Raw genomic sequence first — 23,134 nt, 5'->3', positions numbered from 1 at the left:
ATCAGATATCACAATTTTGCATTATTGAAGCACTTTTGTATTTAAGTTGGTGTTTTAAGATCATGTATTGTTTCCCAAGGGTTTAAAGCTTGGGGTTGTTAAGGATATATTTAAAGAATTTAGTTGATGTAATTTCATTTTGATTTGTTAATTAATACCATAATTACTTTAACAACAGTAAATTATTGTAGTAAATGAAATCTATCAAAAACATTTACAAAATATAACAAAATTGATCATAAAAAATTATTATTAATAAATAGGGTAGCTATTAAATTGAAAACACTTTTTTAAAGTAATAGTCTATTGAAGCCAAATGACACACAAGCAATCGTTAGAGAAAATATAACTTTATGTTCCAAAGTTCAAACCCAATGTTTGAAATTTAAACTGTATTTAATTTTGAAAATAATTCGTTTAAAAAAAATGAAATGTTTGAACCCGCTAAAAGAACTAATAGTCCAAAATTACCCGGAGAATATAACTTGATTTTTAATAAAAAAATTATTATAAGATATAGAAAGAATAATTTTTATAAAAATAAAAGAAAAGAAAGAACAAATAAATTCCCATATTTTCCATTTTCATATGGCAGACATAAAAAAGTTTTTAAAAAAATAGAGTATTTAAAATTCAACGACAATTCAAAATGTGTATTTTAAATGGAAGTAAATACATATAATATAAAAAAGCAAAGCAAACCGAAAGTGACTTTTCTTATAAAAGAAATACCGAAAGGTTCCTATTTAAGCTATCGCCTAAGTGGTTTAGGTATCCAAACACTTTCTCATTTGTTTTCAAAAATCTTTAGTATACATACACTTCTTATGTATATCAAAAAATTAATTTCTATTCATGTCTAAACATTCCCATTAGAACGAGTGGATAATATGTTACTTATAAAGCGTATTCAATGGTCAGTATAGATGAGAATATGATGCGCGTCTTTATTAAGAGATATCTTATAACAATTTGTTTAGTAATATGTTTATTATCCTTTAATTTTTAAAAATAAAAAATAGTTAGACAATGAAATTTTCTATGCTTTTTAATTATATATTTATATTTGGTAATATTTTATTGTGTATTTATGTTTAGTAATGTTATGTTGTTTATTTGTATTCAATCAAAGGTTTAAACATCATTGGGCCACTCCCTTGTTAAGGGCTTCAACCGTTACTTTCAAGTTGGGCTTCAGCCCATATATTAGCCCAGAATGCATTCTTAAAGACTTTATGGCATTATTTACACTCTGATTAAGAGAAAAAGGATTTCTTATCTTTTAGTTCAACATAGACGTGAGAACAAATATATAGTTTCTATTTAATTAAATCATGCTGAAATTGATACCATTGGAAAAAATATTATCATTATAAGTTAAAAACTAAGTATTATTACATTGACTTGGTATACTTAAATAATTAATGATGAGAACTATGATATATATTCGAATATTCCAATGGTATTTTTGTTATATGTCAACTTTGACAGATACCTACATCTATGGCCTATTTTTATATATATTTCTTGGGTTATTAATTTAAGTACGGCAACCTATAATTAATGTATTATTATATTCCATCCATGCAAACTCTTTTTAAGTAAAAAAAAAAAAAAAAGGCTAAAAGGGTCGACTTTAAGGAAAAAAAGAAGAAATATCTGAAGTTTAGTTCTTGAACTTTATCTTTTGTAAGCAGATTAGTTCTTCGAGTAGTAATTATGTAGTCCTTGAACCATATATTCAATGAGATTTATTGTATTTTGTTCAGAGTGGACTAAATTTGTACGTATCAAAGCAAGAACTAACTTGCTACGAATGTTGAACGGTAAGAAGAGAACTTTTTTACTGATTGGAATTCAATAACTAAATGATTATTCCAACAAAAGTAATGAAACCAAAATGTGTTTTTTAACCTGAAATTTAATTATCATTTATGTTGGGAGTTACCTCAAATGTTGGAAGCTTGAGTTTTGAGCTAACTAGTAGAGTTGATAAATATATAACAATTGAGAAATAAACGACTTATGCTCAATTAGTGTCTTGCAACCTTGGCCATCATAAACTACTTTGACATCACTAAAGTTACATGTAATTAATCATAAATGATTGTTAGAGAAGATATTATAAAAGTCGTGTCCAACAACACCAAATGGGTATAGCGAGTAATTATAAAAAGAAAAAAAGAAAAAAGAATCTTGAGCTTACTTGTGCATTGAACTAAACTATACTCATAGTCTACTAGCTTAAATATTGAAAAAGTGTGGTAGACTCAATACTACCTAAAGAAGTAGGATGAATGTCAAATTCATGATAGGACTGTATCAACTACGAACGTTAACAATTTGTCTGATCGATGTTTTTGAGTAAAAAGTATTTTTTTTATTTTTTAAATAAGTAGGAATAATGAAATGATTTAGCATTGGAATTATGATTAGATGAAACGAATTGACAAAGGAGAATTAAAGAGGAAGATGAGACCGTACAAAACAACAAGTCAAACCAAAGACATTAACCAAATCCGTTGTGGAAGAGCCAACCACTATCGTTTATCACCATCACCCTCCGTCCAAAAGCATCACTCCAAGAAGTTGGAAAACTGTAACGAGCACTGCTCAATCAAATCAATTCCCTATCCCCGATCTTCATCCACCATGTCGGCTGAGGCCAGCCACTTTTGCTCCGATGAAGGGTTTCAAACCGAGTTCAGCAATTACAGATACAGCAGCAGCATAAGCGAGATTGAGGAAGAGAATTCAACTGAGACCTTAGACATTCAAGGAAAAAACGTCTCATTACTGGCGACCACGGCGTTGGAGAGTATTAGAGAAGATTATAGTGGCGGATGTTCGTTCTCGTCGGATGCTCTGAAATGGGAGGATTGTGTTTATGTTGGAGTTGGGAAAAACGATTCCAGTGTTGATGCTCTTCAATGGACACTCAAGAACGCCGTTATAACCTCCACTACTGTTGTCTATCTCTTACATGTCTTTCCTGAGATACGTTACATTCCCAGCCCATGTAATTTCTCAACTCTCTGTTTCTCTTTTGTGCTTTTTTCTTGACAGAAAAGTTATGGTCAAAACTAAGAAACCCCATTTTCTCTCTCTTTTTTCTGTCTCTAGTCAAAGCCTTATTTTTTGAGCTTTTAGCTTTAAGTTAGAAAGTGGCCATCTGGCAAGATGGCAATAGTTCTGAGATGATTTACTGCTTTATGAGAATCTATGCCCTGTTGTATTTAACATTTTTGTTTCAGATTCTTCTTCTTCTTCTTCTTCTTCTTTACTGGTCTGCGCGCATGCTTATGATCTACAGTTTTATAAGTTTGGGAGAGAAAAAGTTTGAACACTGTTTCTTCTTTACAAGTGGAACTTTTTTTCTGGGACATGTTGGACTTTGATCAGAGGATGAGGGTTTGATGTTTTATCTTGATTGAAGTGAAATCTATTCAGAACTGTTGGACATAATTATGAATCCTTCATGGAGTGATTTGTGTTTGTTTCTTTCTGTGATGGCAGTGGGAAAGATTCCAATTAATCAGGTGAGTAAAGAACAAGTTGCTATTCATGTAGCCCAAGAAGAAAGCAAAAGAAAGGATTTTCTTCAGAATTTCATTGACTCTTGTTCTGCTGCTAAGGTACCAACAAAAACAAATGCCTGATTTCTAACCTAATGAATATGTGATTTGTTTTCTATCTCACTTAATTGATGGACACAGGTTAAGGCAGATACTGTACTGATTGAGAGTGACATGGTAGCCAGGGCCATTTTGGATGTTATACCAATTCTCAACATAAGGAAGCTAGTCCTTGGAGTTAACAAATCCAGGTACTTTTCTCTAGATGTTAAGGCAAACTCATCATCTCAAACATACTCAATTGTTTCTTGGATATGGTCAGGAAGTTGAGATCTCGAGGGGGAAGCGGAATAGCTAATGAGATACTTCAGAAAGCTGCGGAATATTGTGAGGTGAAGGTAGTTTGTGAAGGGAAAGAAATGAACCAGCTGGGTCGATCGCCCTCTGCTCTTTCTTCTCCTCGCAACCAAGATGATAGTTTTGATCCTAATTCCAGCATTACGGAAGTAGAACAACAACGAAACAATTCAATTTCTTGCATGTGTTTTAAGACGAGATTTGTCTGAGCAACGAGTAAATCGAGTACATTAAGAGCTCTCGTCTCTAGTATTGTGTAGCATTTTTTTTATACTGACGTTTTGTCAGTGTCTTCTTACCTATAAAGGATCAAAGTTCGTATTCTTGATTTCTATTTAACTGTACTTCAATTAAATTAAATGAATGGAAAAGATTGATATTCCTATGGAGACTGGGAAGGTCGTCTGGATTCTGATGCTGAAATAGCTAAAGATGTACATTATAAAGAGTTGAGCCTTTAGAGGAAAGCAAAGAATTCATTCAATACTTGTGCAACATCAATATGAAACTGTCAACAGACATCAACAAACTTACAGTGTTTTCAACATCTATCAATATGCTTCTTCCTCACTAGTCCCCCTGCCATAAACAGAAATGTTTTAGGCAGGCTTTCATTGATAAACACCTCTATAAAGTGTACGGATTTCTCTCTAAAAGAAATCAAACTCGAGATAATTATCGGAAGCTTTTTTATCTGGAGCAATTGCTGCAATTGCAACGGCCTTTTCACTGGTTGACGCTACTGCATGTGGTATTCTCTCAATCTCGACCGGCCTAGGAATTTCAGGAGGAGTAGCACAACGTATTAATGCCCAATTTACACCTTCGAAGAAAGGATGCTGCTTGATCTCAGTTGCTCCACGTTTATAAGCCAATCTTTGTTGTGGCTCCTTCACTAGCAATCCCCTTATCAGATCCTTCGCAGCAAAACTCACAACTGGTGCATCTGGAAACCGAAGAGGCTGACCGACAATGTTGAATAATGTAGCTCGATTTCCAGACCCCTTAAAAGGAGTTTTACCAAATAGTAGCTCATAGAGAAAAATTCCAAAAGTCCACCAATCTACAGCACTTCCATGGCCTTCACCCTTGATTATCTCAGGTGCCAAGTACTCATGAGTTCCTACAAAAGACATGGATCGGGCATCGGTTGGTTCTGCAATGAGCTCTGGCAATGGGCTGACCTGATTTCCCAAATCAATTTTGGGTTTTCGTTCCTTCTTTGACTTACTAGAAAAGAGACGAGGTGAGAAGCAGGTTGTAGGAACTACACAAGATGGTTGGATGCAGGAGGGCTCAATGCAAGCAGGCTGCACACAGTAACCTGTGTTCTTTCTCAAAGCCTCAGACTCTGCAGAGAGATTTTTTACCAGAGTTGGGTTAACAGCACAACGGAGAGATAGGTCAAAGTCTGAAAGCATTATGTGTCCGTCTTCTCTCACAAGGACATTTTCTGGCTTAAGATCACGGTACACAATCCCAAGCATGTGCAGGTATTCCAGTGCAAGAAGAACCTCTGCTACATAGAATCTGCATTAGCAAAGAAGGAAAATTCAGTACCACTATCAACTTATATGCAAATATTACTATATAAGAAGATAACGCATGTTAATTCAACTTGACGAGTACAATAAGGGGGATATAGTCCTTGAGCCATTCTGCTTTTGCCTTGGAGTTCACGTCTGACAAAAAAGTCGGAACATTCTCAAGTGACTGCTGTTCAATTCTTAAACAACACTTCTATCAGGAAACGATACAAAGACAACCTTCCCTGATTCATTAAGTACCAAAAGTCTGGTTGAAAGATGCAAATGAACCGAACACAAAATTAAGAGCAATAGCCTTAACAGCAGTAACATAGCCTTATCTTCTTATATATCAACCAGACAAACCTGATAATTGGAATGCAAAATAAATCCCACTTTCTATTATTTTTAAGGCGTGGAAAGAGATTGGGTGCAGCATATGTTGAAGAACAATTTTTTCTGATAGACACATCTTCTTGACTAATTCCATGAGATAATCTAACTTGCCCTACAACATCTAGCCATTAGAAAATTTTAAAGATTATAACATTCTAAGTAGGTGTCTATCATAGAGTTACTCATACCCTAAAGAAACTTAAATTTAAGCCAGGACCAGGTAGAAACACTACCATCATAGATAAGACGAGCCAACTTGAGTAGTATCTATGGCTGTAATCCTGCTTAGACTTCTGAAAATTGAAGTACAAAAAACAAGGGAAGAAAGAAAGATAATATTAGTCGAGATCTCTCAACCAAAGAAGAAACCTAGGAAACATAACATAAACCTCATGAGACCATCTATATAAAGGTCCTGATATGTTCACGTAATTCCAGGCTACTGGTTTTGAGAGGATGCTAATTTTCACAGCCTTTTGTCTTCATTGTATTATTGTTCATATTGGGATATATTACTTATACAAAAAGGACTTACACAAATGTGCAGCAAGTAAAAATTTTTAAAGAACAATCAAACACAATACCCATATCTACCTAAACATGCCATTCCTATAGTCATTACCCAAAAAATGAATCTGATGGTGGTAATACTGTTTGTTTATCACACAGAGAACCATTCTAAACCTGTGATTCAAAATACTATCTTGTTCTTATGACAGCATGACAATAAGCAAGTGGTTTGCCATTTGTGTTCTTGATGAATGTCCTAACTATTTTAAGTGAAATTTTTAGTAGAAACCATCGAGAATCCTCCTAATACACCCAGCTAAACCTTTTATTCTAGACAGAATAACCTATAATTAACTTTTATTCGATTAAGAAGGTATATATATTCTAGGAACTCTCAGCAAGATATCAGTAACTTGCACCACTGCATATGCACCCCATTGTTCATCAGACGCCTAATGGCTGTTGAGGTAGTCATCCAGTGAGGAGAAGTTAAGATATGTTTGACAAAAAACTCAACAGCTGCAAATGGAATGGGCAAAAACAATTCCTCATAGCTTTTATTAGGGAAGAAGAGGTGACAAACAATTTAAACGTCTGTGATACTGGCAGAAAAATACAGAACAGATTCGTTTTCACAAACAAAAAGTCAAGATGTGTAGAACAGAAAATCAGAGTGCAAGATATATTAAGTCAGATCCAGGACGGTGAACACAAACATTTCATTAGCATGCATAGGCTGCAAGAATGGTAAGTATGTATGAAATGATATATAATTACTCTTAACGTACTTTACTGCCTGCTCGGCAAAATGCTTCCCTGGTTGCCTCTGCCTTAGGGTATGCAAGTCTCCTCCAGGGCAGAACTCCATCACCAAGCACGAGAATTTTTCTGTCTCAAAGTGAGTGTATAACGTTGGAAGGAAGGGGTGATCGAGAGATTGAAGTATTTCTCTTTCTGTCTGAGCACGAAGCAACTTCTTACGACTCGCTAAAGTATTTTTATCCATAACCTTCATTGCGAAATGGCATTTGGTTCCCCTTAACTCAGAGAGATAGACACTCCCAATATCCCCACAACCCAACTTCTTCAGAAGTCTAAAATGACCTAATCCCATAGCCCCATCTTTTGCACGGACAACTTGAATGGCTTCCCATCTCAAATCATTTGCTTTGTGAGGTTTACTGATACTACTACTAAAACTACTGCAAGAGCTCTCGTCGCTTATATCACTGCTTGTGCTCCCTCTACATATACTGCTCTTTCCACTCTCAACAAAGTTACCATGGTCGCTAACCTTTGTACTTCCACTCGTCTTGGCAAGACAACTAGTCCCATCACTTACTTTACCGGAAAAAGAACTGCTCTTTACACTTCCATATTCTGATGTTTTCTTCTCTTGGTCTAGTGAGCTTCCAGGTGAGCATTTAGCTTCATTGAGAGGGGAATCTACTTCAGTTGGTGTTTGTTTCAGACCAGGAGACGATATGCTGAAATTAAATTTTTCAGTCAACAACTTAGCAGATCCATTTTGATTCGATACTGGCGACTTTTTGTCGGAAGATAATTCCACATCCTTCTTTGAGATACTCTTCACTGATTTAGACTGGTCAGAAATAACTGATACAGGTTTGCTTAACTTTGAAATCTGGGGAGGCAAGGACCCGGTATCCTTTCCATTAGCCATTTCACCATTAGCTGGTTGCTGTGGCTGATTTGACGAAGCTTTGGAACCAGCAATTGACGCCATAAGGCTACTAAAGAATCTTAAAATGAATCAGACTGAAAGGGTCCATAGCTCAGCAACTGTTCTCCGGACCATTCTGCCTCACATTAGCAGCCCATCCTAGTTTCTCCTTTGTGTCGACCGAAAGCAACAAATGATCTATGAAAAAAGTATGAAAAAGAATTAAGTGACCCATACAAACGGACAAGATGCAGATGCGTTACGGAGGTAAAAATCAGCGAAAGCAATGAAATTTTGAGGCAAAAATTAACAGAAAAAATGAGCAACAAAGCGAAGTATCAGTAGAGCAACATAGCCACTGCAAATGCAGTTTCTGGGTACAATTTCAACTAGTCAAAACTGAATCAAAATTACTAAACGAACTCCATAAACATGATCCACAGCTAATGTGAACTTGTAAGAGCCAAAAGGCCAGATCTTTCTCACTTAACAAAAGTTTTCGTTGAAACCCCATCACAGATCCAAAGCCAGGTCGCGACCCAGATGCGAGAAACACAAGAAGAAGATAAGAAGATGCAGACCCTTGAAGAACAAAGGCAAGAAAACCAAAAAGCAAAGGGAGAGAAGCCGAAAAGTATACCCAAAAAAGAAGAAGAAGAAGAAGAAAATTTCAAGAACTGGAGCTGAGCAGCTTTGCTTTTCTTGGCAGAATAAAAGGAGTGCTGTCGAAAGACTTCTCCGAGTAGCTCAACCCCTGAGAGAAATGGGAGAGAGAGAGAAGAGGCAAGGGAGAAGAAGAAAGTAATAAAAATGGATTTAGCTTCTGGTTTCTGGTGGATTAGAAGAAGAGAGGTAGAGAGAGGGTGAGCGGTCAAAGGCATAAAGTTAAGCTCTTTCTACTCTAAATTTTTATTGGTTATTTGAACTACAACCAAAATAATTTGAAGACACCAAAACAATTCTTCTGAGGTCCCGCACTGTCTATCACGCCTTTACACAACAATCCCTTCATTTTCATTTTCATTACGAGAGTATTTTCTCTTTCATTTCCTACTCCCACATCAAATTTGGGTTTTCATTTGTACCGATTAACCTAATTTCTCATGGTTAATGTCATGTGCTTTTCACATACTCTACCTAACGCCAAACAAAGATTTTCTTTCATTGTTACAAAACATTAATACCCTGTTAATTATTTATACTGTCTTTTATACTCAAGCAATGTTAGTTTAGAATAAAGAGTACGAGTAAAAGAGCCAAGACAACATAAGTAAAAAAAATATGAGTGATAGAGTAGTAGGGGAACATGGTCAAAGTGTGAGAAGGTGAAGAAAGAATAACCATAGTATGTGAAAGAACTATTGAACGAGCATAAAAAGAAAATAAGAATTGCAATCACAAAGAAGATAAGAAGAAACTAAAAAATCTTAATTTTAGGTTGATCAAAATTAAGAGGTAGAATATAAACTATTTTATTAAGTAGATGAGATATACATTTCAAAAACTAAAACAATAAATATGAGTTATCTAAATTTGAAGGATTTGGTTGATGTAATCATTTTTGCAACATTAAAAACTTGCAATATAAGAGGAAAAAAACAAACAAAGAGATAAGGTCTGAATTAGATTTTTCTAACAAACATAGAAGAGAAAAGGGTAATTTTCAACTGGTATAAATATAAAAGGAATAACTTCAGATAGGAGAGAAAGTATATATGTTCATAAAATATGGATTTGGCAAACTTACTTTTTGTTGATTTTTTCGAATATATTCACCATGTTTGTCAACAAAGAATAGTTATTTGCCTCCAAAATCAAGCCACGATGTGTTGTAAGACTCTGATTTGACTCAGAAAATTAGAGCAATACTCCAAAATTCCTGCCACTTTTTTCCCTACTGGTGTCTGCTTACAGAAGCAAAGTGAATAATTGGAATTGTACAATCATAATTAACCAAGACCAACAATTTAAAAAATTTAAAACTATATATATATATATATAGATAATTAGTCTAACACCATTAATTAATTTAAAAAACATGTCTCCATCTTTATTTAAGGTAATATAATTAAGCATGTCCCTGTCAACATTATTGGACCGATTTTGATTAATTTTCACAACAATTTTAGGTAGAAATATTTATTAATAATGTAAAGTGGGAAAGCATGCATTAAAATTTATATATATATATATATATATATATATATATATATATATATATATATATTTGAGAAGAGAACTAAAAAAAAGACAACAAATCAACTTTTGATACCCACTTACGTTTGTTTCTTCTTGGTCGTGGACAACGTTACCGATTCAAGTCACAATTCAGTCCCACTCTAAAATCACATTCCACACAAAAAGAAAATTTTTATTTAGTGCCCTTTGACTTCACCTCCCCCATTTTCTAATCTACTTCTTAACTAAACCTTTCCATACTTTCCCTAACCAACTACTTCTTTCTTACTCCTTTCTCTTCTTCTTTTATACTCTTTTTAACATTGTCCTCGACAAACCACAAAATCTACAACGTTCGATTAGGAGAACACGACAATCTAAAAAAAAAAAATCAAATCTTTGAATTTCAAGACGACCATCCAAGTTCGGTCCCAGGATTACAATCCTCATGACATAGTGGGCATACACGTTAGAGTAAGAACGTACCAAATAGTCTCATCTGGCATCCTGTAAGGGAAAAAGTAAACTTCCTCTCTATACTAATTTAGGTAGCAGAGTGTGTGGTTGATTTACTAGTGACAATTTAAGTTAGATAATAAAATGGATCGATGCAAAGTGCATGAGAGCTATAACGTGACATGATCTAGGTTCTCGTGTCGACATATTACTATAATTTTCAATCCATCTAAAGAAAATGTCTTTGAAAAGAGATGGAAGATGAGTTTGAAAGTAAGTTATAAGAAAAAGAAAGGGCAGTCTAAATTGTTACCTTATTGGTAACCTATATGGTTTATAATAGGAAATGGAAGTGTGTGTAATGGAGATATATTAATCCACCAATAAAATCGAAAGCTTTCTCCTTTCTTCGTGTTTGTGCCAATTTATTACTGAGTGAACATTGTTTTTAGCAATTGGAATTCAAATTCACATATAAATTATACAAAGTTATTAAGAATCACACAGCTCCATGCTTAGAGGTGCGAGCTGTTCAGCCTCTCCCACGTGCCTACGCTTCATTTTGAAATCTTAATCTAAGAGGGAAACAATAAAATATACTCCCCAAAGACTCCTTATTTCCTTCTTTAGCCCAATTTTTAAATATTACTCTACTTTTAGTTTGGAGTAGACACAACTTTTAAGTTCATCTTTTAAAATTTTAAAGATTAAAATGTTAAATGTACCAACAAAATACGCAAATTATATAAAATGTAAAGACTAATTTAAAGCAAACATTTTGAAAATCATTAACTAAATTATAACTAAAAATAAGTAAATTTCAAAATACATAAGCTAATTCTGTATTTTTTAAAAAAGTTATAATTAATATTTAACTTATTCGTATAAAAAAGATATATAAATTTGGAGGACAGGATTGAAAACACATAGATTATGTAAATTTAAAATTGTAAAAACTAAAACTCAACTAGTCCAAAGGTAAAGAGAAAAGAAATGGAATATAGAGAGAGATAGAGAGAAGGTAGAGGAAAAGAAATAGTATTTAAGCAACGTAGAGTGGTCCTCGTCTCATCTGATTATTAATTGATAAAATAGGAAGTAGCTTAAAGATGACAAAGGGGATGTAAAATCAGATGGAGACACTTGGCATCACCTCCCTTATTAATAAACTAATTTTGAATCTACACTTCTTCTTCTTCTTTTTAAAAAAAAAAAAAGAAAAAAAAAGAAAAAAAAAGGAAATTGACAATGGAATATATTCCTTTAGCTAAACTTAGATCCTCCCCCCCACCTTTCGATTCCCTCAAAGGCTACACTGTTCGAAGCATCTTGGAAGATGCTTCAATTCAATACAGTAAAATCAAATGGGAACCCTGTTTTTTGAATTTTCAAAACCACCCTTTACATATTTCCCTTCCAATTCGACTAAAAAATAACATAACTTTTTTTTATTCAAAATGGAGTGATTTTAATTAATTAATTATAATATTGGTTCATTGGGCTTGAGAAAGCTTTTGCATTACAAAAAAAAATGAAGTGGGTATCTTTTGCTGGAAAGGGAGGGTAAAGGTGGTGAAGTGAGGTAGAGAGGTAGAGAGGATAGGCATAAGAATAAAAAGAGGCTTAAAGTTTTCAAATGTAATTCATAGGTTTAAGGAAAAGGAAAGGCTACGAAATTACTTGGCAATGGGGAAAAAAGAAAAAGCAGACAGAGAGAGGCAGATGATTCATGAAGAGACGAGAGAGACACGAGAGAGGGGTATAGCTAAGGACATATTACTTTTCACCGCTTATTATCTTCATGGGCTCCAGCCATAAGCCCAGCCCAACGTCTTTTTACAGAACAGATTCAGATTGGGGTCGCTTTCCTATTGCTACACGATTACTTTTTTATATTATGTATTATATTTTCAGACTTCCAATTTCGTACCATTATCAATGTTGTCATTTTTATTTTTAGTTTTAGTTTTTTTCTAATTCATCTACTTGTTTTAACCAGATTTTTTTAAAAAATAAAACTTTGTAAATATCTGTTCAAGAAAACTTTAAATTGAGCTTAATGGCAAAATTTATTATTATTATTGTTTTTTTTTTTTTTTTGAGAAAGTTAGTACTTTTTATGATCAAATTTAATAGACTAAATTTTGTCCACTTAAAATTAAAGGGACCAAATTTGTCATTTAACCTAAATTTTTATATAATTGTTATTTTGTATTATTATATAATTTATAATACATCACAAAATACATATTATATTTTTAAAAATGAATTGAGCTTATAACTTTGTATCTAATTTAATTTAATTTTCTTTTTAAAATATAAAAATTCATATTTTGGATACAATAAAAACATTTAAAAAAATGTTCTAAAAAATTGCACGGTTTGAATTACATAATTTAAAAATAATTTTTAAAAACAAAATCTGAATTGTTTGTCAAACGCACGTTAACTGAACCATTAAACACCAAAATTCTCTAATAACCTTTATTTAAAAAAAGAAAAACAACTCTAATATCATTTTTGTAATTTTGAAGTCCTATTAATTTCATATCAAAGATATATTATTCATCAAATTGATAAAAAGTTTTTTCACTTGAGTAATTCTTTAAACAAAATTTAACAAAAAATAAATTCACCACACTATTCAAGTTACATGCGAACAATTATCAAATTTAAGATACTTTTTGATGAATTTGAAACTGTACAATGAAATTTAATACACTTTTGTTGAGTTTATGAAGTTAAATATCGATATATTTTTCTCTCTTTAATCAAATTTTAATTCCTTTTCCTTTAAACTATGTAGAAGAATTAACCTGAGTATCAATTTGTAAAATGTTTGTTCCCAATCATTTCAATGGCTCTTCTTTTTTTTTTTCTGGAGGGGGGGCTTTTTTTCTTTTTGGACATAATGACTCTTTTTGTCATGTTGGATACTTTCAAATCTGGTACGAATGATTTTGTTGAGTTTGAATTAATTGGTTTGTTTAAGCACACAAAGGTTGATTGAAAAGTAGAGATGGAATAAAAACCTGAAAAAACATTGGAGAGTAGTTCCATAGCCTATAATTACTAAAGCCATGCCCTCCGTCCATATCCCAATTTATCACTCTCCAACTGAACTGAAATCTGAATTACAAAATACACATTGTACATAACTTTGTTCAAATGGTTTACTATATCAGTAGGGTGATAGTTTGGTCGATTTCCTCAATTTTTGAACCAACCTAGATCCAAACCAATATTCTATGAAGAAAGAAAGAAAGAAAGGCAGAAAAGTTCGGTTTTACATGTTAGGTTTTCAGTTTTCTAAACAGTGGACAAAGTAGCAAAATCAAAGGCAAAATAATTGATGTTCATCAAGCTTAGTTTGTAGTTTCTACCACATGAAACTGTACATTAATGTAAACCATCTTCAATATTTGTATCTAATTTTTAAATCAATTCACCAATTATCAACGGCAAAAGAAAAACATGCACATTCCATAATTTTCCATAGGTGCGGAACCGCCCAAACGGGCGCCCAGTAATATGCAATTTACATCTTCGGTAGGTCACCCGGCAACTCTCTCCCTAACTACCTTCCATTCTGCATTCAAATTTTACGTCGAAGGAAAATGTTTTACTCCCCCCTTGTTGCTTTTCCGTGAGCTCCTAAGACATCGGGTTAAACCTAATGATTCTACCTTCTCCTTACTCATCAAAGCCTTCGTTGTATCGTCTTCAACTTCTTCTTTTGCACCATCGTTCTGTTCTGAGAATGAAAAAGCGGAGGCTAATCAGCTCCAAACCCACTTCATTAAATGGGGATTTGACCAATTTTTGTATGTTAGTACTGCATTTCTCGATTTGTACTCAAAATTGGGTTTTGTTAAAGCTGCTCAACGTCTGTTTGATGATTTTCCTGAAAAAGATGTTGTATCGTGGAATGCGTTGATTTCTGGGTACACACGATGTGGAAATAGCCATGACGCGTTTAAGCTATTTGTGGAAATGCGCAGAAGGGAGTTCGACCCTTGTCAGAGAACGTTGGTAAGTTTAATGCCTTCCTGTGGTACCCAACAATTATTTGTCCAAGGTAAATCCATCCATGGATTAGGTGTTAAGGCTGGCCTTGATTTGGATTCCCAAGTGAAAAATGCTCTTGTATCGATGTATGGTAAATGTGCAGATTTAGACGGGGTGAAACTCTTATTTGGAGAGATTACTGAAAAAAGCGTAGTTTCTTGGAATACCATGATTGGGGCATTCGGCCAAAATGGGCTCTTTTCGGAGGCAATGCTTGTTTTCAAGCAAATGCTTGAAGAAAGTGTCAATGCTAACTCGGTGACTATGGTGAGTATCTTGTCTGCGAATGCAAATACAGGATGTATTCATTGTTATGCTACCAAAATTGGTCTTGTGGAAAATGTTTCCGTGGTTACCTCCCTAGTTTGCTCCTACGTAAAATGTGGATATATAGAACTAGCGGAACTGATTTATATGTCAAAACTCAAGAAAAACTTGGTTGCATTAACTGCGATTATTTCTCACTATGCTGAGAAAGGTGATATGGGATCTGTGGTAAGGCTATATTCCATTGTACAGCATTTAGATATGAAATTAGATGCTGTTGCAATGGTTGGCATAATCCAAGGTTTTACATATCCTGATCACATTGGCATTGGACTTGCTTTCCACGGTTATGGTGTAAAGAGTGGGCTAATTATTGATTGTTTGGTTGCTAATGGCTTCATAAGCATGTATTCAAAGTTCGATAATATTGATGCAGTGTTTTCTTTATTTCAAGAGATGCACAAAAAGACACTGAGCAGCTGGAACTCAGTGATATCTAGCTGTGCACAGGCAGGAAGGTCAATTGATGCCATGGCTTTGTTTTCCCAAATGACATTGTCAGGTTATGGGCCAGATTCAATTACACTAGCTAGTTTACTATCTGCTTGTTGCCAAAATGGGAATTTGCATTTTGGGGAGATACTTCATTGCTATATTCTAAGAAATAATCTGGACTTGGAGGGTTTTGTTGGGACTGCTCTTGTAGACATGTACGTTAAGTGTGGAAGAATGGACTTTGCTGAAAATGTATTTAAGAGCATGAAAGAGCCATGTTTAGCTTCATGGAACTCGCTGATCTCTGGTTATGGTTTATTTGGGTTTCACAATCATGCTCTCCTCTGTTACACCGAAATGATGGAGAAGGGGATAAAGCCCAATAAAATCACTTTCTCAGGAATTTTAGCTGCTTGTACTCATGGAGGACTTGTTGAAGAAGGTAGAAAATACTTCAAAATCATGAAGAAAAAATTTGGTATCGTGCCCGAATCACAGCACTGTGCATCCATGGTTGGCATGCTTGGTAGAGCAGGATTATTTGAAGAGGCAATTGTATTTATCCAGAACATGGAAACCAATCCAGATTCTGCTGTGTGGGGAGCATTGCTCAGTGCTTGTTGCATTCACCAGGAAGTTAAGCTTGGTGAATCTGTGGCCAAAAAGTTGTTTTTCTCTAACTGTAGAAATGGGGGGTTTTTTGTGTTGATGTCTAATCTTTATGCAGCATCAAGAAGGTGGAATGATGTAGCAAGAATCAGAAAGATGATGCGAGAAATGGGAGAAGATGGTTGTTCAGGCGTTAGCCTTGTGTAAGCGATTCATACTTGTGAAAATTTTATTCGACTGGATACCCTTCGCAGTGGCAGCTGCATTTCACTTTAAAGCCCTCATTCTGATCATACTAGGACTAGTGTAGTGGACATTGGACAAGTGTAGTCAAGTGATTTAATTGTTTAGCTTCTATTGACACAAAATTATTCATTGTCTAATCATAGTAAAAAGTTCTCTATTAAAGAATATGTATAAACAGTGAAACAAAAACAAGTGTGATAGAATTTTATTTATGAATATAAGACGTAAACCCTATCTCAAGTTCATGCACTGGAATGAGATTGCTTCTTATTTTAAAGTATTCTTGTGTTAAAGTTAAAATTTAAGAAAACGGAATTCTAATTTCTTCTCTCATCGAAGATTATCAGCCTAAGTCAACGGAGACCCAAATTTGTTTTCATCCAAAATTAGCAAGATTAATGAAGATTGTATAAATTGCAGCGTACCTTGAATACCGGATCGCCAAACCCTACGAAATCCAGCCAGCTGCAGCTCTTTATGGTTCCTTCCTCGCCTTGAAGGTAACAAACTTGATGTGTAATAGAATAGCCACTCATCAAAAGCCAGCCAGGCCTAAAATTGTTTCGATGCAAAATTAGTAAAAATGATGAACACAGAAAAGTTGTATAGTTGTATCATACCTCGAATTTATCAGAGGAAATTATGAGCTGTTTGTCTTGACAGTTATCAACTTACTGGATCACCAAGACCCACAAATCCAGCTATAGCTGTTGCTTTATACGATTCCTTTCTCGCCTTGAAGGGTTGCGAAGTTTGACAAGTGAACTTTGTGAGCACGTGACAATGGCTTCTTGATTTTCCTCTTGAATACCGTCAAAATTACAGTGATCAAAGATCACTGGTCTGGTGGAACACAATCTGATATAAAATGTTCTCCCAGTGCATACCTAGACCAACTTTCAAATTGGACCTCTATTCATTTAGATTTCAATCACTGATCTAGAGGAACAAAAATTTGATAGAAAATGTTCTTCGTCACATAACAACTTTCAAATTCGTTGTGGGTGATAGACATCATATAATTACGCTTAAGCATGCTGCGGGAAAACGAATCTATTCTGAGAAAACAATTGAAATTTAGTAACTCGGTAGCCGGCAAAACGAGGAGAATATTCATCATAAAATACGAAGCCACCAGAGAGAGGAATCCCCACGAACTGCAGAGAACATTTTAGCTCATATGACTAACTCCTGAAACAGAGATTTCAATAGACAGACTGAAACAAATTTGCTTCTAGAACTCTTGATTTTGACGAATAGTTGGGATCAAAATTTAGGTATCTTTACCTAAAAATAAGAGCTAGGGCGGGAAAAGAGAGCTAACGATTCAAACAACAGTATTTCAATGTTGTCCGTGACGACATCAATCAACTAATCGTCATTACGAAGAATTGCTACTCCATCGAATATGCAAATGAGATATCTCATGTGATCAAGAAATCGAAAACGAAAATTCAGCCATTCGGGGTGGAAGATAAGGGGAATTGAAAAACAGATACGAACATACCGAATGCTCTTGTGATCGAAGAGAAATACGCCTTGAAAGAGTCGAAAGGATCCCTGTCATCGGCGCATTGCGAGGACTGAGGTCCCCGAATTCAATCATCGCTTCTTCTTCCTCGCGAGAAGATGAATGTGGAGAATGAAAGAAAAACGCGCCAAATTCGAAATTTCTTTATTATGTACAACTATTTCTTAATTTAAGAAATATTGTGTATGTATTTCTTGTATAAGGTAAAACATTTTTTTCTATTTATAAGCCTTCGTCAGCTATTATAATAATTAGTAAAATAAATTAAAATATTTACACGCTATATCAAAATTTTAGATTTTATTAATAATAGAAATGAATTAACTTTTATCATTCTTATTATATTAAATTTTCACAAACTCGAAAAATGAATCAACATTTCTATTGTATCATACTTACAAACCATGAAACAAAAAATGAGTAATGTGGATAATATGAATAATTGATAATTTTAAACCTTAAGCCATTATAAATTTATTCTTTCCTTAAAAAAATTTCTTTAATTATCAATTTGAAAAAAAATAGATTTTTTTTTGTTCTCGTCTTTTCTAGAAACATCCATCGACATAAAATATTTCCATCAACCGTTTGTATAAAATTGAGATTCAAAATTTCCATCGACACCAATATTTTAAATCTTGACACTTTCCAAGCTTTCTAACTACCAAATCAACACCCCAAATTGAGCAATTGATATCAATTCAATTCGTTGACTTAATTTGTCGAGACTTTTCTTTTTCTTGGTATCCCTTTTAGTTTGAATACTCAACAATGAATCAATAAGATACCAGCTTAAATTTTTTTACTTGAGCCACATACAGTAAAACAACCACTAGCAAAGTGAGAGTGAACTTAAACAGAGTAATGTAATGATACACCATCATAATTTATTCAATGTGCATGGGAGAAAAATGAGATTCGGCTAACCCCACAAATCCATCATCAAGAGATCCAATGGCTACAATTGTTATAATCTAGACAAAATACATATAGTTGAATCGACTGTGCATCTAACAGTTAAAAGTAATGGCTTTATTGTGACTGATCTACTAATAAGTCAGGAGTTTTGGTGCAAATGCAACAACAATCTTCATCATGGACCCAATAATTCCAACAAGTCAGACATCTTGGATGAGTAATAATCTGGTTGAATATGATTGGAGGAATCTTGAAGATTGGATTGAGTTGTTACGCCTGCCATAGTTGTGGTACTCATGAATAATGCTTTTTTTTTTCCTTTTTACAGTTCATTGATGGAAAAATGAAACAGAAATGAAGTCCAAACCTGAAAAGACAAGAAGTGTTTTGCAGCCTGTGCTCCGGCCAAAGAGAATGTCTGTGTCCAGTCTATCACCGACCATACACATTTTAGAGCAACCAAACTCGAATCTGAAAAACAAAACACACGATGAGTTATTTCTTTTCAATTAAATTCTAAGTTTAGTCTCTAACTTTGAGGTTCGGGTGTTTGTGAACTTTTAAAAGTATATGATAGATTCTTCAACTTTCAATATTGTATCTATTGTCTTTTTTCAAATAAAAAAATATTGTATCTACTGTCTAATAGTTCTTTATGAAAATGTCTAATAGATTCTTAGATTATGACATTTACAATTTTTTTAAATATTAAACCACAAATTCATTCAAAAATTTGAGCCGGCGATTGAAGGCAAATTTAATTATACATCACCAACAGACTTAATTATATGTTATATAAAACTTTGAATTTTATGTCTAATGGATCTATTGGTCAATGGACGCAAATTTGAAAATTCACGGATCTCTTTAATATAATCTAGAAAGTTTAGACACTTGAAAGTTCATGAACCGATTCGGTACATTGAAAGTTTAGGGTCTATTTAGGTTTTTCTTTAAAATTAAACCTATAAACACTTCTTCTAGTTCTACCATTAAAATTTTAATCTACTTTCTACCAATGTTTTCAACGTTAAGCTTTGAAAACTATGAAAAATGCTGAAAAGAATTAGAGTTCAAGATAGCTTTATCTTACTTTTTCAATAAAAAGTCCATCATGAATGTTGATGGTTTCCCGACCACAATGGGTTCCTTCTCAGACGATGCACACACTGCACTGACCATGCAACCAGCACCTGAATCAAAAGAATTAACAAAGTTAATTATTCAACCAATGTGAAACAGCATTCCATCAAGTTGATTGAGACGGCAACTGGCAAGAATCAAGAGTCAGTTTGCAGAAAATGTACCGGGGACTTCTTGTGATTCAGTTAAATGCCCCGTGGCATCGCGATTAGTAGCAATAAAGAGGCATCCCGGGTTCTCACGAAGGCAAAATGTAGCATACCTGATGGTGAAAAAAGAAAACTCCATAGTTGAGTGATTATGTAAATGCCATGTATATGAAACTGAATAGCAACAAGGAAGCAAGTGCAGTAATTGACCATATCGAAAGCTTCTGTAGGCAACAAACACAAGATATAGGGTCCTAAGTGCTTTAAAGAAATATATTTTAACTCATTTCAAACAGGTTCATAATCTAGTCTGTGTCCAAATCAAATTAATAGGAGTTATGAAATAGTCAAGTTGGACAAGTCCATTCGTTAAAACTAGAATAGCTTATGATTCTGCATTTTTTAAGGCAAACAAGATCAACTTTGTAGAAGCCAACAAGAAGAGGATGGGACTAGGGACAAATTGGGCAGGATTTGAACTTTCTTACTGAAGCTTGTAATAATTAATATGCCGATCTAATCCAACCACAACTGCTCCAACCTGGTACATCACACGGCAGATATAAATTGTATGTGGAAGAAAGTGGAATCAAAAGCTCACTAGAATACAGCCAATATGTCGTGTTACACTCTTGTCATGCTCAATTGAGCAATCTAGATAGAGATCTGCAGTTTTTTTGGCATCTTCCTGCACCAAAGTTGGAAGGCACTTGAGAAAAGTTTATCAAAATTCAACTATTTAAAGGAGAAGATATCGATAGAATTGTAAACTTCTTGAAATTACAAAAAGTCACCTTCACAACTATAAAAAATCACCTCCAAACAAGGATTTCAGTAAAATTTTAATACAAATTGCAGTCGAGTTTCAACTACTGTGAATGCCAATAAAGACAACTACAAGACTAATTAATACCAAAAGCTAAATGCAATTTTGAAACTAAAGTTGTTGATCATTATTCGAACGAGATACTTGGAAATATCATTTCCAGTCGCTAGACCATGTAATAGGTAAACTAAAGTTATTGAGCATTACTTGATAAGACTCACATAAACTAAAGTCCAGTAGTCCAGTGCTAAATAACCAATCAACACAAAAGCTTAAACACGAAGGTTATGCAAATTCAATTATGTCAAGATTTCAACACCCTCTGACAATGAGAGACTTGGAAATTTATAGAAGGCCAAACAAGTGAAAATAATTATTAATTGGGGAGGCTTGCTTTAAAAGCTATTAAATCACGAACTAACTCAAAAGCCTATGAAGTTAGAAAAGAAAATATTTTAAAACCATTAATTGGTAGTTGTCTTATCTACTTACTGGACCACCAATTCCAGTGAATCCTGCAAGCTCAAGCTCTTCTATGATACCCGATTCGCCTATGACATAGACCTGCGCAGAGAAAAGAAGAGACCCCATTTACTAAGACAAGCTAGCCACCAAGAAGGCATATAAAACGCAACAACAGAATGACAAATAAGAAATCTGGAAGGTTTAAAACCATGCATTGGGGAAATGAATTCTGCAAACTACGTGATCAATAAATTTTCTAATCCTACCCACGCTGATGTTTATCTTAAAGACAGTTGAAGTTATTCCAATCAAACCGATACATAGACAAACCTTCTTTTCTGGGGAGAAATTATTGACTTTCAAGAACGTGGCAGCTGCAAAAGAGGAGGAAAATACTTCATCCTACAAAAGAAGTCATAAGAACAACAGTTTAGATAAGCAAAACAGTTCCTTCCCAACACTATAGGAGAACGTTTAAAATTCTAATCCACCTCTGAAACAGAGATTCCAAGGGAATGGAACTTCTTTGCATATTGCTTTCTTGATTTCGCCGAATTGTTAGTGACAAAAACCAACTTCTTCCCCTGTAAACGGACGACGGTTATAGTCGAACACAATCATTCATAGTTCGAATGATAACAATAAGATCAAGAAAAATCCACCTTAGACCTAAGCATTTCAAGCGTATCAGCGACGCCATCAATCAACTTATCGCCCTTCCATATAACACCTAACCCATCAGAAGAACGCAATCGATAAATCATTAACGATGAAGCAAGCGGAGAGGGAAACTAGGGAAAAGGAAAATGTGGAATACCGTCGCAATCAAAGAGAAAGGCCTCAACGGAATCGAACAGATTCCGGGCATTGGCGGAGGAAAGCAGCTGGGGTTCGGTGGATATTTCGACTGAGCTCATACCTCCAGCAGAACGACAGGACCCAGGTACGGAATGGGAGTGGCGATCGAATCGAATGGTTGTAGTTTTCTTGGAGGATTGTTCGATTATTGGTTCGTCGAATTTGTACATTCGTTCTATTTTCATCCGTCGTTGGTCATCGTAAGACGGTGGAAATTGCTATTTTTTTAATGTTTTTTCAAATTTAAATCGTGTAAATTTGTAACTCTATTTTGATCAAATAATAAATGAAAAATAATACTTCGATTTCAAAATGTTTTATTTTTAGATTTTCATTTGAATTTAGGTCACAATGAAAAAATAATGTTTAAAGCAATATTCTTTTACGAGAACATGGTACTCAATTTCATTAGGTTTGGTTTTGATAATTATGTTCTATCATTACTATTACTGATATAATTATTCTTATTGTTGTAGCTATTTTTTTTTTAAATTTTAACGTATTTATAGTTACCGTTATCCGATACTAATATCTTATTGCTATATTCTCAAGGTCGGAAATAATAGTAACGTTAATAAATTTTACAAAATTCATAATTTTGAGTATATGTAATAAAAAACAATTTGTTTACGATTAGGATTCAAGTTCATTATGATTGTATTAATTCATATCTGATAAACGTGACCTTATATTTATACAATTATTTCAATTTGGTCTCTAATTTTAAGATTTACACATCTAACTTCCATTTCTATTAAATTTATTGCAATGTTATTGTTGATAAATTAATTTAATTTTAATATTTATGAAAAACAATGAAACTCAACAAACTATAATTTTTCTAAAATTTATTTATTTATATTAACACTACCAACAA

General features: G+C 33.9%; 4 protein-coding genes and 1 long non-coding RNA gene across 6 annotated transcripts; 2 read left to right on the top strand and 3 right to left on the bottom strand.

Annotated features, from left to right (window-relative positions):
- Positions 1-2,371: 2,371 nt before the first annotated feature.
- On the top strand, positions 2,372-4,321 carry LOC101213489. Its single transcript, XM_004134941.3, has 4 exons — positions 2,372-3,019; positions 3,517-3,635; positions 3,717-3,826; positions 3,898-4,321. The coding sequence occupies exons 1-4, from the start codon at positions 2,437-2,439 to the stop codon at positions 4,139-4,141; spliced, it is 1,056 nt and encodes a 351-aa protein (XP_004134989.2). The 5' UTR covers positions 2,372-2,436; the 3' UTR covers positions 4,142-4,321.
- Positions 4,322-4,388: 67 nt separating this feature from the next.
- Positions 4,389-8,989, bottom strand: LOC101209748 (serine/threonine-protein kinase D6PKL2). Its single transcript, XM_011659807.2, has 3 exons — positions 8,689-8,989; positions 7,153-8,246; positions 4,389-5,462 (listed from the first exon to the last, which is right to left on the bottom strand). The coding sequence occupies exons 2-3, from the start codon at positions 8,109-8,111 to the stop codon at positions 4,583-4,585; spliced, it is 1,839 nt and encodes a 612-aa protein (XP_011658109.1). The 5' UTR covers positions 8,112-8,246; positions 8,689-8,989; the 3' UTR covers positions 4,389-4,582.
- Positions 8,990-9,801: 812 nt separating this feature from the next.
- Positions 9,802-18,146, bottom strand: LOC116404338. Of its 2 annotated transcripts, XR_004217176.1 has the most exons (4): positions 16,988-18,146; positions 16,793-16,919; positions 13,715-13,811; positions 9,802-9,952 (listed from the first exon to the last, which is right to left on the bottom strand). It is a non-coding gene; the product is annotated as an uncharacterized LOC116404338 (long non-coding RNA). The 2 variants fall into 2 exon arrangements; XR_004217177.1 differs by lacking the exon at positions 13,715-13,811 and having other exon boundaries at positions 16,988-18,140.
- LOC101213726 (pentatricopeptide repeat-containing protein At2g04860) lies at positions 13,875-16,644 on the top strand. Its single transcript, XM_004134942.3, has one exon. The coding sequence runs from the start codon at positions 14,214-14,216 to the stop codon at positions 16,326-16,328; it is 2,115 nt and encodes a 704-aa protein (XP_004134990.1). The 5' UTR covers positions 13,875-14,213; the 3' UTR covers positions 16,329-16,644.
- A 573-nt stretch (positions 18,147-18,719) lies between the features above and the next one.
- On the bottom strand, positions 18,720-22,473 carry LOC101210494 (phosphoglycolate phosphatase 2). The gene is made up of 11 exons (XM_004134764.3): positions 22,217-22,473; positions 22,062-22,129; positions 21,891-21,983; positions 21,730-21,801; positions 21,427-21,498; positions 20,737-20,796; positions 20,597-20,649; positions 20,124-20,221; positions 19,910-20,009; positions 19,184-19,287; positions 18,720-19,092 (listed from the first exon to the last, which is right to left on the bottom strand). Exons 1-11 carry the CDS (start codon positions 22,440-22,442, stop codon positions 18,992-18,994), a joined length of 1,047 nt encoding a protein of 348 aa, XP_004134812.1. The 5' UTR covers positions 22,443-22,473; the 3' UTR covers positions 18,720-18,991.
- Positions 22,474-23,134: the final 661 nt, after the last annotated feature.

This window comes from Cucumis sativus, chromosome 6 (genome assembly GCF_000004075.3).
Source record: "Cucumis sativus cultivar 9930 chromosome 6, Cucumber_9930_V3, whole genome shotgun sequence".
Classification (NCBI taxonomy): Eukaryota; Viridiplantae; Streptophyta; class Magnoliopsida; order Cucurbitales; family Cucurbitaceae; genus Cucumis; species Cucumis sativus.
The sequence above is the reverse complement of the archived record's forward strand: the minus strand, read 5'-3'. Positions and strand labels throughout refer to the sequence as shown.

Coding starts and splice junctions, on each gene's coding strand:
- LOC101213489 (XM_004134941.3), top strand. CDS start 2,437: ATGAAACGAATTGACAAAGGAGAATTAAAGAGGAAGATGAGACCGTAC. Junction 3,020..3,516: donor ACGTTACATTCCCAGCCCAT/GTAATTTCTCAA, acceptor CTGTGATGGCAG/TGGGAAAGATTCCAATTAAT. Junction 3,636..3,716: donor ACTCTTGTTCTGCTGCTAAG/GTACCAACAAAA, acceptor TGATGGACACAG/GTTAAGGCAGATACTGTACT.
- LOC101209748 (XM_011659807.2), bottom strand. CDS start 8,111: ATGGCGTCAATTGCTGGTTCCAAAGCTTCGTCAAATCAGCCACAGCAA. Junction 5,463..7,152: donor TTTGCCGAGCAGGCAGTAAA/GTACGTTAAGAG, acceptor TTGCTAATGCAG/ATTCTATGTAGCAGAGGTTC.
- LOC101213726 (XM_004134942.3), top strand. CDS start 14,214: ATGCAATTTACATCTTCGGTAGGTCACCCGGCAACTCTCTCCCTAACT.
- LOC101210494 (XM_004134764.3), bottom strand. CDS start 22,442: ATGAAAATAGAACGAATGTACAAATTCGACGAACCAATAATCGAACAA. Junction 21,802..21,890: donor TTGGAATCTCTGTTTCAGAG/GTGGATTAGAAT, acceptor CTTCTTTTGTAG/GATGAAGTATTTTCCTCCTC. Junction 20,650..20,736: donor CAATTGAGCATGACAAGAGT/GTAACACGACAT, acceptor GTGATGTACCAG/GTTGGAGCAGTTGTGGTTGG.